Source organism: Lepisma saccharinum, chromosome 18, assembly GCF_977018435.1.
Source record: "Lepisma saccharinum chromosome 18, izLepSacc3.1, whole genome shotgun sequence".
Taxonomy (NCBI): Eukaryota; Metazoa; Arthropoda; class Insecta; order Zygentoma; family Lepismatidae; genus Lepisma; species Lepisma saccharinum.
The window spans coordinates 55,249,660-55,267,848 of NC_139246.1; the positions used below are offsets into that span (position 1 = coordinate 55,249,660).

General features: G+C 37.2%; 2 protein-coding genes across 2 annotated transcripts; one reads left to right on the forward strand and one right to left on the reverse strand.

The window, feature by feature from the left end:
* Positions 1-2,553: 2,553 nt before the first annotated feature.
* On the reverse strand, positions 2,554-5,105 carry LOC146002106 (uncharacterized). The gene is made up of 2 exons (XM_083139825.1): positions 5,010-5,105; positions 2,554-3,296 (listed from the first exon to the last, which is right to left on the reverse strand). Exons 1-2 carry the CDS (start codon positions 5,019-5,021, stop codon positions 2,763-2,765), a joined length of 546 nt encoding a protein of 181 aa, XP_082995951.1. The 5' UTR covers positions 5,022-5,105; the 3' UTR covers positions 2,554-2,762.
* An 8,473-nt stretch (positions 5,106-13,578) lies between these two features.
* LOC146002107 (cuticle protein 19-like) lies at positions 13,579-17,835 on the forward strand. The gene is made up of 3 exons (XM_083139826.1): positions 13,579-13,675; positions 14,693-14,764; positions 17,452-17,835. Exons 1-3 carry the CDS (start codon positions 13,661-13,663, stop codon positions 17,722-17,724), a joined length of 360 nt encoding a protein of 119 aa, XP_082995952.1. The 5' UTR covers positions 13,579-13,660; the 3' UTR covers positions 17,725-17,835.
* Positions 17,836-18,189: the final 354 nt, after the last annotated feature.

Consider the following 18,189-nt stretch of genomic DNA (forward strand, 5'->3'; position numbering starts at 1 on the left):
CTTACTTCCCCCTCTTCATTGAAAAAAGTTTTCTTCATCTTTATTACATCTATTATTGGAACTTCAGCTCTAATGTCTTCGATTATCTCGTCTACTGGGATGTCGGTAGGTACACCATATATTAATCCTTCTCTCACTAAAAGACTTTTAGGAATTCTGGCTTCTAAATGGTATTTTTCCTTGATGAATTCATTTTTAGCAAATTTATTTGCATCATATGCTGTGCGAAATGTCAATTTTGCCTGCTTCAAACCACTTTGTTTAACGAATTCAACATCAACCTTCTCCTTACACAAATTATAACCTAATTTTACCGTATTCAAGCTCTGTGATCCAGGTAATATACTGTCCACCAACACGATATATGGGCCTTGATGTCCCTCATAATATAAAGACATATCATATGCCTCATTTCTATATTTAGCAACACCAACCTTTGTACTTGCACTTACTTTCGGATTTTTTGGGTTTTTCTCCACTTCAGGTTCCGTGCATTCTTCATTAGATCGACCTCTTTTGAAAGAAGTCTTATCACTAACTTCCATTCCGCTATCTGTTCAGGTACAATCACATTCATATCACTCTGGATTGCTTGCATTAAATTTTCCTCATTAATCTTCACATCCTGAGCCATCTTGGGAAATCACAAGCGTTTTTATTTCGCTTTTCTCTTTCACATATCAAATGTAAAATTTATAGAGAGATTTAATCTTGTAACTCTAGAACTATTATTCTCAAATCAAACTTCAATTAATTAGATCTCAAACTAGAAAAACAAACAATTCAACACGCTATTCACACAGAATCCAAACGATACCACCATGAAAATCCTAATTCTTCCTCCAACCTTGAAATTATGTCTATATGCATTTCAAGCAGTGATCTCTGTTAAGTTTTTAAAAGATGTGTTACATACGGGTCCGTTAAGAAATATATAAGGCATCTCGTTGGTTGGAAATTGATCAGATCCAGCCTCTCTTCAATATTTTGGAGGAAGTTGAAGAGTCTTCTTACTTGTCTGGCAGTGCTCTATGCCTCCTACTGTTCGTCCCTTAATTTTGTGTTTAAGTCTCTCTTCTCCAAGTATGTTTATTAATTTATCTTCATCACCTTTCAGGAAATAGTAATTTGCTGCTCTCTTCTTGACGACCTTGTCGATTGGCCAAAACCGGTAACTAGAAGTAAGGCGAGTGTTGATGTTAGTTCTGAATGCACCTGTCATTCACAGTACTGCCTTCCTTTGTGATGATCTTAATTTTCGGACTTTGGTGATATTCTTGAGACCAGATTATATTATTGTATACTGATTCCAGATATGTTTTTATGTGCGACATGGGAAGTTTATATGTAGTAGTTCCAAGAGTAGCTGGCACTAAAGAAACACGAAGGAATGTAGATAATTATTCCTTGTGAACGAGAGGTCTTGTGAGGTCAATAAGCAATAGTGTAGTTGGAACTTTACTAAAAAATCTCATATCTTGAAGAAAATTCAAGACGACATGTTGAAACATTTGAGGAAGTGTGGTTGAGACTTCTGGCGGACATGCAGAATACGTTTTACACACTTTCTGGAATTAGTTAAAGGAGTTTTGGCAACACTGAAGCGTTGAGTATGCTGGAAGTTCTAGCTATTTATAGTCGATCATTTTGTAAAAAATTCCCTCACAAATTTGCATTACCAACAAACAATTTTAAGAAAAATATTCCTCAAAATTTGTGTATCTATTGTATCTCTCTGAAACATGACAAAAAGTACTATTTTAGTATGCTTACCATATCTAACACCGAATTATCAAGTTGGAGTAATATTTATTTGTCGTTGGCAATAATCATACTTCAGATAAAATTCACAGCTTTGCCTGTCCAATTTGTTTCGACATTAGTTACTTTTAAAAATACAAATATTAGGAATCTTCTTCATCATTGTACTGTCACATTCCATAGCAAAGTGCCTCTGCATTTACATTTTTATGTAACGTTATGAGTCAACAATATAGACTTGTAATTTGGATACAAATTCAAGTATGAGTATTACACATAATATAGTTATATGGCATTTTACATATTGTTATTTTAGTTTAATTTTTTTAGTTACGTTTTCTTTGTATTGTGTCCCACCAATGACACAAAAAACAATAATTTCTCGTTTAACTTTTATATTTTCCCTTTAATTCCACTAGAATATTAAAAGGTCACTTACCTTCTCTCTATGTATATATCTTTTTTCATAGTTTGAAAATTAACAGAAATTTAAATAAATGTATTATTAATTAACGAGGCAGTAATATATCTGTTCCACGTTCCACCCTTGACATAAAATTGTTCACTTATAGCTACAAATCTGGGACAGTATTTTAAGGATAGTTATGTTTAATCAACAGCGTTTAGTTTCATATTTCATTGCACAGAAACTACAAGAAAAATGTTGCTTAACTATCAGTAGAATAGTTACTTTAATGTCCAAAATGTAATATGGGCCTGTAACAATGGAATACCATTACTGTATTTTATATTAAACCTTTCGTTATAAAATTTACCAATAAGAAGCAGTGCTTATAATAGTACTTTCTTTTATTGTTGTCTCAAATACAGGTCATATGCAAAGTGAAAAATATCACAACAGATATGCTAATGAACATGTACACTTCTTAGTGATTTTGAAATATTATGCTGTATCATGTAATAACATACTGTTCTAAGATTTATAGATGTATGCCAATGATACTAAGCGAAATATTTTTGGATAAGGTTGTTAATATTACTTAACGACCAAATCCTCCTACTCCACCTCCGAAGCCTCCTCCGATTCCACCAAGTCCTCCGCCAATTCCTCCGAGTCCTCCTCTGAATCCACCAAGTCCGCCACCAATTCCTCCTAGCCCGCCACCAATTCCTCCGAGTCCTCCACCAATTCCTCCGAGTCCTCCACCAATTCCTCCAAATCCTCCTCTGAATCCACCAAGTCCGCCACCAATTCCTCCGAGTCCTCCTCCGATTCCACCAAGTCCGCCACCAATTCCTCCAAGTCCACCTCTGAATCCGCCAATTCCTCCGAGTCCTCCGCCGATTCCACCAAGACCTCCGCCAATTCCTCCGAGTCCTCCTCCGATTCCACCAAGTCCCCCTCCAAATCCACCAATTCCTCTTCCAATTCCGCCTCCAAATCCACCAAGCCCGATGCCGCCGCCGAGCCCTCCTGCCCCTAACCCACCCAGGCCAATTCCATATCCTGCTCTCTTAACGGGTACCTCCACGGCGGAACTGGTTGCAACGATTGCTATTACAGCAACAAGCGTCTGAAACAAAATTAAGAACATTTCAGTTTGCTTTGGACATGAGATAGGTGAATCAAAACAAAAATCTATACCAAATGAACAGTATTATTAATATATGTATATATGAATACTGTTACTAACAAAGCACTATGAGAAAGTGTTCAGTGTTTGGAATTCAAATTAAATATTAATTGAACATCTCAATTTATTGTGTCCATACATAATGTTTGAATTATAATTCTATTATCATAGACATACCGGAACTAATGAATGTGATTTTTTTCATAAAATGTGAATAAAATCTACACCATGAATCTTTCATGACAACGTAAACATATTCTAGATACATCTATACATATATACAGCTATCATTAAGCAATTTGTAACAAATTTATCAATACTAAATCAACGTAAATCCTAAATGTTGAAATTTCTGAGCGAAGCTGTGTAGTTACAGTTGAGTACTAAAGAACTGCAAAGCAAGATACAAATCTGTAATTCACACTTAAAATGAAAACCTATTCGGCTTTATCATTCAATTTGGGAAATAGTAGCAGTATTTTCGAATATAACCCGTGCAACGTTGTACTTGTAAGTACAACAAACACTACAGTTCATTGCATCAGAACATTTTCGATTAGATTTTCTTTTAAAAAAAAATGCATTTCTATTCAGCAAACCATCAGAGTTATCATTATTATAATTTTCATGTAGATCTGAATCACAAATAATAATGAATATAAGAGAGTACATGTTTGAAATTAATAGAGATAAATCCTAGTTCCTTAATTTATGAAGTTTATCCTGTACATTTTATACTTAAATCTTCATTTAACTTTCTTAAAAAGTTATCCAAGTTATCATTTAAAACCCATTCAGGCCTTCACTGTCGCGTAGTGGCAGCGTTACCCCCTTATAAGGCAGGGGAAGCACATAGTAATTCGGATTCTATATTAAACTGTAGGTCCACTCTCGATTAACCTATCTGTACATTAAGCGATCTTAAAAACTCAAACTCAAGTTGGTATGTAGATTTAACAGTACATCCAAGAAAGAGGAACATAGTTTGCAGTGATATGAGGCGTTCTAGGGTTTAACAGAAACTGAATTCTCTATTTTACCTCCCGAGACCTAGACTGCTGAACATTTCAAAGGCGTGAATAGTTCATTCAATTTACTTCATGGCCTACTTCATCCGTTCACCATTCATCTTCATCGCATGATTAATACATTGTGTTAAAACAAGTTACATAAAATAACCAAAAAAACTAAATTGGAAATCGGAAGTTTTAATAATCTTATCTCGCGTTTGGGTCATATTTCAGTTTTAACAATCTCTACTATCCACGGTTACAATTGGTTATTTTCCTAGTTACAATGAATTTTATAAGCAAATATGTTCGATTGTATCATGTAACACTGCAGAAATTACTTCTACTCTCAGCAGAAAATTAAGATTGATTCATTGATTGATGCTTTATTTTACTTCGCTTCTTGTGCCACTTTTGGCTAATTTGCGAAGATGGGGATGAGTGATGATATGATAAAATTTAAGAAACATCCTTTCCCATGCCGGGATTCGAACCCGTGACCCCTGACGTCTTAGCGCGATGTGCTAACCACTCCCCCACGGGGTCAGTCCAGAAATTAAGATACATATTGGTTCTAAATCGTGAAGTAAAATCTTAACACACGACATATTACTAATTGATTCCAAGTATATTGTGTACTCACAAGAAAGTTCATTGTTGGATGTTCTTGTTGTATACCTAAGACGGAGCTTCGGAAAGGATCTGATGGTTTCCAGTTGGTGTCTGGTCTTTATATTTGATTCATAAACGGAAACTTTCCACGAGTTTCAACGCGGAACCGCATATACAAGACTGCCCTTAGATTGGATTTCTTTTCACCTTATAGAAAATTAAGTGGTCATTATACCGTAAATGAAATCATGATTTCCACCGAATGTGATTTTTTGAAGAAAAAGAAATTCCGGTCAAGGGAAATATTAACAGAGAAATTAGTGGTTCCAGAAGGATAGGTCAGTGTTTTCTAAAGAGGGCGGCGCCTCACATGTAGGTTAATTCATTCGGAAATGTTCAATCATGTTAATTGAAAGTGTGTTCATTGCAAGTTGATACTGCTGTAATGGTTTGAAAAGTTAGGTATATCATATTAACCAATTTATGTAACAGAATGGCACTGTAATAATGTGATACTTTGGAATAAGGATTCTGTATATACTTGACCTTCCGCCCTCTTACTGGGTATTACTCTAATCTCTGTTGTAGAAAACTTTACTTACGAGGTGTAACGAATGACGTGATTGTACCTCTTCCACGTAGTACAGCCTGGACTGCATTCTTGCAGACTAACGAGGCTCTGGTGACTAAACGCAGTCTGAAAATTCCGCTGTGGGTTTGTGTGTAGTGCATAAGTGTTTGAGATTGTCTTTTCATTCCTATCATCGTCGCCTTCTAAAATAGGGGTTCCGGGTTTGATACCCGGTGGTGGCACATAATGGTTCGGATCCCACTTTAAACTGTGAGTCCGGTCCCGATTAGCCATACTGTGCATAAATTGGACTTAAAACACCAAATCAATCAGTCAATCCCTATCATCTTCAACATTCATTCCCACCGTTGCAATTAGTAAAATATGGCAAAAAGCAACGTTAATATATTCAAAATCAACCAATATTTTTTTAACGAAATCTTTATTAGCATGTTATTATGCGTCTGCTCTATCTACCCTATCTCCAAACACTACATATATTAATTATTGTAATTACGTTTGATGATCTTTCTATTTTGTATATATTACCAAATATTCTAAAGGTTTTAGTGCATGTAGGTAAATTTGGCTAGTTGTTACCGCAATGAAGATGACGAGGAGGATGAATGATGAATTATTGAAATAGGCCTACCCAATGACACAGTGGAAGTCCTCCCTCGTGTCTGTGCGGTTTTAGGCGCTGTGCTTTGTGCTCCGACTGCGGAACGGCATGGATTCGAGTCCGCCTGGGTTCAGTCTCTGGGTTCTCGGCCTGTGTATAGGACTGGTGGCAACCCACCATCGTGAGGAAACTGGGAAGCTACGAGTGAGTAGCGTAACCCAGTCATAAAAATCTGCTACAACCGCTGAGGGTTCGCCGTGCTGACCCCACGTCACCTCATTACCGGTTGAAGAACTCCACACCTCTAAGTAGGATTGTGGGAGGAAGGCTGGCAGTCGGGCGATAGGCAAAGGCCCTTACGGGCTGTAGAGCCACGGGTTATCAATACAGTGGTAACGTTATCGTCTTGTAATAAATAGGTTCGGGTTCGATACCCGGCGGAGGCACATAATGATTAGGATCCCACATTAAACTGAAGGTTCAGTCCTGATTATCTCATTTGTGCATAAAGTGGACTTAAAACAAAACAAAAACTCAGAATTGCTGATATAGATTATGGTATGCAATTACAAACATAATTCCATCCATGGCAATTCCCCACGAATTTAATCTAGCACCCCTTGCCTCATAGCACATTATGCAAACCACAAAGGCACATGGGCTGGCTTCCAACACGTACAAAAAATATCCACAAACCAACTATCAGATTGGTAATTTGTTGTAAAACCTAAACTAAACTTGCACATCTTAATGTTAGGTAATTTATCTTAACACATGCTGTATATTCGTGTATTTATCAATTAAGAACATTTGGATATGTTCAGTTTTAATTGTGCTGTTGTGGATAATAGCACGATCTAAATAATTATTCTTATATAAGGATTCATTATTTTCATCTAAACATGTTTCTATAAAATTACTATATTGTTTTTCTATTTGTTTCCTATTACTGCAATTTTACTATTTCCTTGATACTGTTGGTAAACTTTACCATTGCAGAACGTGAAAGCATGGTTCAAAATATTGATTGATTAATCTATTGATTTGATTTATTTTAATTCGCATTTTTGCTACTTTTGGGTAATCGTGATAAAAATGATGACATGATGAAATTTATGGATACACTCACAAAAAACATCCATGCCCAGTCTTGGGTTCCAACCCGAGACCCTTGGGGTCGTAGCACACTGTTATAACGATTCTTGCACGGAGGTCGGCGGTTCGAAATATCATTCTGCTAAATTAATAAATATTAGAAAACTTGGTCAATTTCTGTATTTTTTTTCGATATAAATAACTATAGAACTTAAACAAGCAATGAGAGAATGCATACAAATTCTTTCCTCTTTACTTCCATTTGATATGTGTGTTATACCTGCGAAAGGTGATTAAAAGAAAAGCGAAAAAAAGCGGTTCATGTGGCGGAGTGTTTAGCACATCTACGACGCCAGGGGCCCCGTCCCCGGTTTAAATCCCGGCCTGGGCATGGATGTTTCTGTGTGTCCATTCATAAATTTCATCATATCATCACTCATCCCCGTCTTAGCAAATTAGCCAAAAGTGGCACAAGAAGCGAAGTAAAATAAAGCAAATCAATCAATCAATTACAAAAAAGTATTTAAGGGAGTTACGAATTTAATAATGAATGCACTAAAGTATGGTTGTGTGGTTTTGCTGTGTAACAATTTCCTGGTTATTGCAATAGCAGTTCATCAAGGATAGGTTGAGATTGTATTCTAGTTATAACACCATTAAGCCTTGTTTCCATGATATGAAAAACTCAATATGCTGACGAAGGCAGAAATTTATTTTATTATTAAACATAAACTAAACGTAACGTTTCAACGTACTTGGTGCAGAGTCTGAAGACCTTGCTAGAATTTTGAAACGTTACGTTTAGTTTATGTTTTATAATAACATAAATTTCTGCCTTCGTCAGCATATTGAGTTTTTGTATTCTACTGTCTTATGGTGGAACTAGAACTATTTCCTATTTCTCCTTTGTGGATCTATTTATATTTATATTTTGTAAATATTGTGCCGTATGACTGAAACTCCAAAAAGGTTCAATAATTCTGATTATATTGGGAATAACACTTGAGGAATATATGTCTATGACAAGATTTTCAAGGAATCCTTACAGGTGACCTTCAGAGTTATTTGTCATTTTTTTTTCAATAGAACAGAGATACCTGCCTGGGCACATGTGTAGAATGGTACGTACTACATAGGGCATACATGGTGCACAAGACACCAACGTATTGTGTGATTTGGGCTACCTGATTGGTTGGCGAATTCATATTATAGATTCACCAACAGTTTAGTTCTGCTAGGAGATTATCAGTACACTGTCAAATGGACTGAAAGGTGTTGAGGGACTAAAGATAACTTCTCTTGTTCATCGCAACGTGGTAAAAGATATATTGGATATTAAATAGAACATTTCTCGCTCTCGTACTTGATTGATTGATTGATTGATTGATTGAGTTAAAATTTATGGGTGCGTCGGCACTTAAGGCCATTTCGCACCCTTCTGTGTATACGGGGAAATGTCCCCTTATCTAAAATTCTGACAGATTTAAAAAAGGGGTGTAGATAGCCACTTGGGAAAAACTAAAAGTGCAAGGTTGTAAAGAGACCTGCACGGTACAAGCACGACACATTAAAAAGTCAGAAGAAACAAACTAAAAAACCTCCTTACAGACGATGGAAGAGTCCAGCTCTTCGCAAAAAACTAAAAACATTTGTTAAAATACTACTGTCATCACCCAAGAGCGATGACAAACAGCCAGAAAGGTTAAAAGTCTGCCGGAGGTAAGCAAGATCGACACATTCAACGAGAATGTGTCGAATGCTTAATAAAACATTGCAAACAGGGTCCAGCCCTTGGAGCAGGTGACCATGCGTAAGACGGCTGTGTCCTATACGCATGCGGGTAAGAATAACTTCTTCTCGCCGAGAGGGACGGGACGAGGAACGCCAAGCACCTATGGTGGGCTTAACAGCGTGAAGCTTGTTCCCCGTTTCCACATCCCACTCGGTCTGCCAAGTGTCAAGAAGGCGACAACGGAACACATTCTGCAGGTCGCTAGCTGGCAAAAGGTGGACGAGAACGTCGCCATCTGCATCAGCAGACTTGGCGGCAGCATCAGCTGCTTCGTTCCCCTGGATGCCCACGTGGCTAGGGACCCAACAGAAGTGTACATCTGTGCTGGCAGATAAGGACACAAGCCGTCTGAATATGCGTTGGGCTACCGGATGCCGGGAATACGGCGAATCCAGAGACTGCAACACGCTGGTCGAATAGCAGCACACAAGGACTTTCTTCAGCCCATTCACGTCTGCAAAGTCCAGTGCCTTTAGAATGGCGTACAACTCTGCCGTAAAGATGGAACAGGCAGGATGTAGTGAGTAACTGGAACTTTGAGAGTGTAGGACGAAGGCGCAACCAACTGATTCGACTGTCTTGGACCCATCCGTGTAAAACACATTAAAATTGGGGTGCTTCGCACGAAGTTCTAAAAACCGTTGCTGGTATACAACCATTGGTGTTTCTGCCTTTGGAAGGGCAGTCAGGGAAAAATCGATAGAAGGTGCAGGAAACTCCCAGGTAGGGAGAGGCGGAATGAGTGGAGAGACGCCAGGAAGATCACTGTCAACACCAAGTGCTGACAGGATCTCGTCTGCACGAACACCAAATGGTCTAGTGACACTAGGGTGGAGCCGATACCTTGCCAGCCTACTCTCATCGGAGATGGTGTCAAATGAAGGATGTGAAGGCATCGAGCGAAGATGAAGGAAGTAGTTCACTACCAGCCGCTGTCTTCGCAGAGACAGCGACGGCTCAGATGCCTCTACATACAAACTGGCGACTGGACTGGTCCGAAAGGCACCAGTGCACACACGTATACCAGCATGGTGGACAGTGTCTAGGATTCGAAGTCTAGATGGGCGAGCAGAAGAAAACACAACACATCCATAATCTAGCTTCGACCTGATGAGTGCACGGTATAGGCGAAGCAATACCGTCCTATCAGCACCCAAAGAAGTATGAGATAAAACGCGTAAAAGGTTGAGAACTCTCGTACTTATTGAAGAAGGTTCGACCAGAGCTTTTTCGAATAGTTGCCCCTGAAAACCTCCTTGAGAGAAAGAAAGTGTCCCTGGAATATCGAACTCTGGTTCGCACCAAGATGGAACAACGTTACTACAAAGTTTTGTTACAAATTGGGTAAATCGTTTACCGAAACGTTACAGATGCTACGGGAATTGTATAGTGATGCAGCATTATCAAGAACCCAGTTGTATGAGGTGGACGTGAAAGTGTCGAGGACGAACCAAGATCAGGACGCCCTTCAACGTCAAGGAATGACGATAATGTGGAGAAAGTTCGCAAGTACTGATCTCTCATGAATTTGTCCCTGAAAACCAAACAATCAATCAGTGGTATTACAAGGAAGTGCTTGGTCGACTCAGAAACAGGATGAAGCGGGTCAAGTAGGACCTCTGTGATTCTGGCCAGTGGTTTCTGTTACACGATAATGCTCGGCCTCAACAATACCTTGCTAAGCATTCAGTGACAGTTATCAATCACCTTCCATATTCTCCGGACTTATCGCCTGCTGATTTTTTTTTCTTTTTCCAAAACTTAAGATGGCTATGAAAGGGCAAATATTTGACAACGTCGAAGACATTAAATTAAATGACACGTGTATTTTGGGAACACTTACTATCAATGACTATCAACAGTGTTTCCAAGACCAGTACAAACGCTGGTCAAAGTGTATTGCCTCCTCTGGTGATTATTTTGAAAGTGATAAAGTCATTTGAAGGTAATTCCTTGTTTTCCTTCCTAAAAAAAAGTTCGGATTTCTTATGGGCGAAGTATATTGAACCAAAAACTGATCAAGGCAGCAGAGAGACTCTTTCGGGTTCTTAGAAGCAGAATGATACCCAAGTTCAAACTGAAATTTTAGTAAATATTTTTAATAAGATTTCTTCATAAATGGAGTGTCTCGTTTGGGAATATAACTGGGCCATTCCATTCGAAAGTGCCCCCGAACCTCAATATTTAAAATGAAATGCAGTGCTGTAACTTTTTACTATCTTGCGAGTGAACAATCTAGACTTGTCATTGCATAAAAATGCAAGTAGTATACATAATTAAGTTAGAAGGTAGAAGGTATTTTACATTTCTCTCGTTTATTTTAACTTTTTGATTTACTTTCGTCTCGTATTGTGTCCCACCCGTGACACCAAAAATAATTAATTTCTCCTTTAAATGTTACATCCCCCCCCCCCACCTCAACTATACTAGAATATTCAAAGGTCAATTACCTTCTCTCCTTGTCTTAAATAATTTATGTTTCATCATTTGACAACTCACAGGTATTAAAAAAAAATCATATTAAAAGAAGAAGCAGTGTTTCGCCTGTTCCAGCGTGACACAAAATTGTTCCCTTATTGGCTATAAATCTGGAAAAGTATTTTAAGGGTAGTTATGTTTAATCAACAGTGATAAATTTCATACTTCATTGCACAGAAATTGTAAGACTGATTGATTAATTGAGTTGGTGTTCTAAGTCCACTTTATGCACAGTAAGGCTAATAAGGACTGGACCTACAGTTTAAAATGGGATCCAAACCACTATGTGGCTCCACCGGGTATCGAAATCGGGACCCCTTGATTACAAGGCAACGAAGAAATTGTAAGAAATATGTTGTTTGTCAGTAGTTACTTTAACATCACAAATGCAGTCCGCGTGTCCCAATTGTGACAATGGAATGACCCAACTATAATGTCAAGACGAAGCAGAACCAATGAAAAGTAGTCCATCATCACCACAAATTAAAGCACATAGAGATAAATGTTTATTCGGAATAACCTAAAGAATAGGTGCCTGTGACCAAATATTTGTTTAGTAAGATACACCAGCATGTATATGTAAGTCGTGACGAGGCGAAGAACGAAACAGGCATTTACAACTCTGCCAAGTCTCGACTTGTCCTGTCTCGTTTCGATATCATCCCTTTTCGCCAACATAATTTTGGAACTAATTATGTACAAATCGGGTCACTTGGTTAGAGTTAGCAAATAATTTCAACAAAACAAATGAATTTGATGAAAGCTAACATGCATTTTTTTATGATTATCAAAAAGCTCGACCAAAAGTTTTTGATTAATTAAATCAACCTGCTTTTCTATCCGTGTACTTGGAAACTAATTGCAGAAATGATGAGATAATCCTAAAGATCACGATTGTAATTATTTTAAACTGGTCTACGAAATGCTTACTTACTTATTATAATTGAAGACTAAAATTGGTAAACGCTGTAAGTGCCACAATAATTCAAACACCGTTTAACACGTTAAACTGTGAAATGTGCCAAGCTTTATAATGTGGTAAACGTGAAATGTGGTTGGTAGCCCTCTAAGTAGTTCAAAGGGCGTGTAAAGAGGTCACTAGTGTGCACGTTCTTACGGGCTGATGTGCGGAACGATGCGATTTCCCAACACTTTCGCTTTTGGCACTTACAACGTTTACCACTTTTAGTCCTCAATTTCCCTTTCGTTGGTACTTCTCCCCTTTGAGTGTAGCAATACGTTTCCGGTTAACGAAATGGCCGATTAAACCGAATTATGGAATGGAATACGGTGAACATCACTTCACATGATGAGCAGGAGAAACAGCATCGAAAACTACTGTATCACTGTACAGTATGTATTTTCAAACTAAACAATTGTAGGCTACATCTTTAAAAATACATACAGTACTATGGAATGCATACAGTAAACACCACTACTGTACATTACTTCAAAAGATGTATCTGTAAAAAAAATATAGAAAGAGTGAATGAGTTAAGAAATCAATAGAACACATGATATACGTCCATATCATATTTTTATGACCTACATTGGTAATGCAATTACATGTCATTTTCCATACAAGAACGATACTCCACATATGATAAATAATGGCCGGGTAAAACATTCCAACCGGGATTCTTATTGTGCTATCTGCCAACCAGAAAACCGATATATTCACTATGCGACCCTCCAGGACAATAAAACTATACGAGCAAAATACGTATCGCAATTTGTTATTTTATACTTCTCACACTTTCCCTAAATTTCCTCCCACGCGTATGCTAATAAGCAATTCGAACACAGAACCTACGGACTTCCTAAGATACGTATCGTATATTTTCCATTGCATATGGATAATTATTAGCAGATGGAAGGGCTTTTTTACAGCCCCTTACGATAGCAATTATGTCACACAAGAACGAGTGTTATCTCACATGAATTTAACCAACGCTATTCGTTTTTTCTGTTATACATCTTTCTCACCGGCTGTTTTCCGTATGTGAAGTTTTTTTCACTTTTACTTCCACCAGCGACAACATTTCTTCGTATATAAACTTTGTGTCAGACCTCAGATGAAACATTCTTTCCAAAGCACTCATTTTCGACACACATAGGATAACCATGCGAGTTTATTTGGTGAGTATGTTCTTTTTCCATTACAATTACACAGGGATAGATCATTGTGTGAGCCTAGATCGAAATGTTTTATATCGCACTGTTTACAGGCTTCATTTGTTTTATTGCCTATAGCCTCTTCTAGCAAAGGAATTTGTGCTCATACTTATGTTAATTCGCTTATTTCACTATTAATCATAAAATCCTTCCTAAGAAAATGCTTAACTCTTTAGTATTATTCCTAAATTAAAGATAGTACTATTATGCACCAAAGCCATTAAAATGTGCAATAAAATCATTCCAAATGTTAACATTAGTTTTGCAAAATATTTCAATAAATAAAACTTAGCTCAGAATTATATTTTCATAATTATTAAATTTCGTTCATTAATGTAAGATTTACTCTTTCTGATTGTGGATAATGATTTACAAGTTATCATGGTGTGACGTATTAAATGTCAGAATAACAACAACAAATTGTTTATTTCAAATAACGTTTTAACACATACATAATGGCGAAAATTAAATATTCACTCCACGAAATCATAAAGCAGCACACATAAATTAGTATTATGAAGGTTAATTTAAACTTTAAGTCTTCAATATTAATTTAATTTGAAATTTAGGCTTTATCACAAAATTCTTTCCGCATTTCAATTTTAGTTTATGGGAGAGGAATGTTAGTGAAAAATTATAGACTATTTTTTTGAAGAAAATGGTTTTCGTGAAATAATTACAACAGACACAGTAAACTATATTTAGTTTACTTTTATTCTGTAAAATTTCCATTCTTCAAAGAGGTATTTACATTTTACAATTATTATTGCCACATATTCATAAAAATGCAATTTATTTATGAATGAAAAACTTGATTTCGAAGGAAAAATAACATATTTATCTTATTTCATACATAATATTGTACATGTATAATTCTAATAACAAAGTGGGCAGATATTTCTTTGAAACAGAATATCTTGTATTATTCTCGTTTTGCAACTTTCTTTCCAATCTCATTGTAAATGACGTAATATATTTCAGGCTCTCTTCGGCGCATGCGCCGTTCTGACACTTGCCAGGGCTGTTGTGCCTTATGGACACATAGATTACTACGTAAGTACTGCATTGAATTATACCTTAAGCTAAATTATAAAATATTATAATATTAAAATTCCGTACTTTACCAATAGTTATTGGCCATGTTTAGTTTACGTCACTAATCAGCAAGTCCAATTGTGTCAACTATCGACATCTAGGATATGAAACTTACAGATATGAAATTCCGTGCGCTGATCGGTTTTGTCGAATAGTGCCCAATGCACTATAATCTAGCATTCCCATCGCAGGACACAATTGGTGTGATTTCGTCTCTTGATAACTCATTAAGTAACCAGCTCATCTAACACGAGCGTATTTACTTGAGCTGAATTCCTTGTAAATACTAGTTCAGTTTGACAGAAATTATGCCGATTGTTCCATCCCTTTATGCAAATCAATGATTCAATTTTCAGCAATTGACTACATCTTACGCCAGGCTTGTTAAACGGATCTGTCTTCAGGCACATCCATCTGCCAACAGTCACGAGCTCTAAACCTGATCCTCCTAACCAAATTACATATGCACCACTAGACAAAACTGCAATTGCAATGAATTCATATGTGGGTAGGTTAGGAGGGCCAAGTCGAGAGCTCTTAGCAATGAATTCTCGTGACTGTTCGCAGATGGACGTGCCTGGACACAGACCTCTGGTCAGCCCTCTAAAATTGTGGAAGAGCGCTCTTGTAGGCACATGTGGACTGCAGAGTGACCAGCGGCGTTGGAGGGTTGTCAGAGGTGCGAAAGGAGTGAAGGGAGGCAAAGGCCACCGCGCTTCTACAGTAATGTTCTCGCTATCGTAATCGTGAGTAACTGTGACTCGAAAGGGCTCGACCAATGAACGCGTTAGAGAGGAAGTTGAGTGCAGTTGAAGTTGCAACAGCGCGCACTGCTTTGCTTCCCCTCTCTTTGACCTTGCTCCGCAGATTCCAAAGACAAAATATAACCCTCTCCTGCTCTGCTTCTGGCCTTGAGATTCACTTTGCAGTCCCAGTCCTCAGAGTGCTCGCTGGCTAGCTACCCAAGCTGTTGAAAATTAAATTTATTAGACCGAAACATACACCTAATACTTTTTTAATGATTCCACATATGTCCCTTGTCTCTGTTCCTTCCAGTCAGGTTTGTAGCAATATCACAGCTCTGTTGTAGGTTCCATGTGGCCATATTACCACATCCTTTGGACATTCTAGGGTGCGTCAATACTTGGAAGCAATAGTTGATTATCTCCATTTCATGTAAACACCCGTAAAAATATTTGGACCGTTAAATGTAATCACATACGAACAAACATTTTATTCTGTTCATCCAGTGCTGAACAATACTGATAGTCATATGTTTTTTTCTTCGACTTAATGTGTTTACATTTACATCACTTAAAAAAGCTTACTAAATTTACTTCTATTTGTGCTTTGGAACTAATGGAATTAATAAAGAACAGATAGTTTTATTGTTCTATTTACAGCAATTATGTTGAGACTGTGTATATGAAAAAGCATAGCATAATTCAGCGAAGTTATAACAGACTGTGTTTCTTTAATGGCTATGCAAGAACCATCTAGTGAGCGATTCGAGAATTAGAAAGTCAAACAATTTTTGGTAATTACTCAACCTCTTTACTTAAACAAACAATTTTCAAGTACAACACGAGAGCAGTACTTTCACGTTTCGTTTCCAATCCTCTTTAATTACATATGCACGCTTAACAATGAAAAAAGCTTCCTCGATTTTCATTTGTCTTACTTTGCAATTATAATTGAGAAGCTAAGATATAGATAAGAAGTAGTGCTTATTAAGTTATAATGTTTGATGACTCTTTAAACACTGTGAACAGCAATGAATATTTATCGATATAATACCTAACATCCTTGAGTGCAATTTAGTTGACACATGAAAGCCACTTCTCCACAAAACCACTGGACTAGGAATAAAAATATGGTGACTTTTGAAACAATACTTTGCGTGTGTAAAATGATAATTTTTCTTCATTTCCGGTAAAATGTTTGAATTGGTTGGTTTCAAGTCTGAGGAATACCCTGATAGAGGGTTAAAATGTCACATTGATAAGTATGTTTCTATACTGCTTTGGTTAGCATATGTAGTGTTTTCTTAATTTAATATATGGAGCATTCCATTGTCACAGGTGGGACACGCGGGCTACATTTGTTATATTAAAGTAACTATTCTACTAATAGTTAAGCAACATTTTTGTTACATTGTCCGTGCACTGAAATATGAAACTGAACACTTTTGATTAAACATAACTACCCTTAAAATACTTTCAAAGATTTGTAGCTGTAAGTGAACAATTTTGTGTCACAGGTGGAACAGACGAAACACTGACTCTTCACTTAACAATAAATTTATTTTAATTTGTGTGAATTGTCAAATGATGAAAAATAAATTATTTAACACAAAGAGGTAATTGAAGTTTTAATATTCTAGTGGAGTTGAAGAGCAAGTGTAACAGTTAAAGGAGAAATTAATTGTTTTTTGATGTAACGGGTGCGTTATGTATAATACTTTAATTTTTATGCAAATTACAATTTTCGACTGCTCTCTAACAAGATAGGATAATGTTACAGCATTTCGTTTAATTAAATAAAATTTGATTCAGGGCCACTTTCATATGGAATGCCCCATGTCTATATTTAAGGTGAACAATTCAAAATAAAAAATAAACGCTAACACCATGTTTTTGTTTCAGGCTTATCCGAAGTACCAGTTCAAGTATGCAGTGAGCGACCACCTGACGGGTGACCACAAAAGTCAGTCTGAGGTCCGTGATGGGAACATCGTGAAGGGCTCCTACAGCCTGGTGGAGCCAGATGGCAGCCTGAGGATCGTCAATTACGTGGCAGACGACCACAACGGGTTCAACGCCATCGTCAACAGGATTGGGCCCAACCTCCACGTGAAGCCTCACTACGGGATCGGCTTTGGCGGATACGGAGCAGGCGCAGGGGGTTTCTATGGATGAGTCAAATGTGTGTCGCCTTTCTTCTTCCTTCATGTGTATTTATTAATAAATTATTCTCTTCTGAAGACTTTGTGGCCAAAGCCATAATGTACAATAAATATTTACGAAAACGTTATCTTCGTTTATTGTGTATGGAAGGAATCAATGGGAAAGTGTTGAAACAACCCTCTTGGCAATGTAATTGTGGTAGAAATTAAATTTAACAACAAAGAGGAGACGTTCCTAGAATTTCAACAGTTACAAACTCATGGTCAACATAATTGGACTTTAAGTATTATCGCACTGTGCATTGAATGAGTGACCTTAAAGGGAGAGGTATAAACGTAATTGAGGATTTTTTTTTGTTTGTTTGTTTTAAATTGTCAGTCCTGTATTTTGATATGTTTTCCTACAATTGACATTCTTTTCTTTAGAAATTCTGATTCAATTTCCCTCTTGGGCACACCACTTGATTCACACGTTTTG

Excerpts from the sequence above, each read along its gene's own strand:
- LOC146002107 (XM_083139826.1), top strand. Across the intron at positions 14,765-17,451 it reads ATGGACACATAGATTACTAC|GCTTATCCGAAGTACCAGTT; the intron begins GTAAGTACTGCA and ends TTTTTGTTTCAG.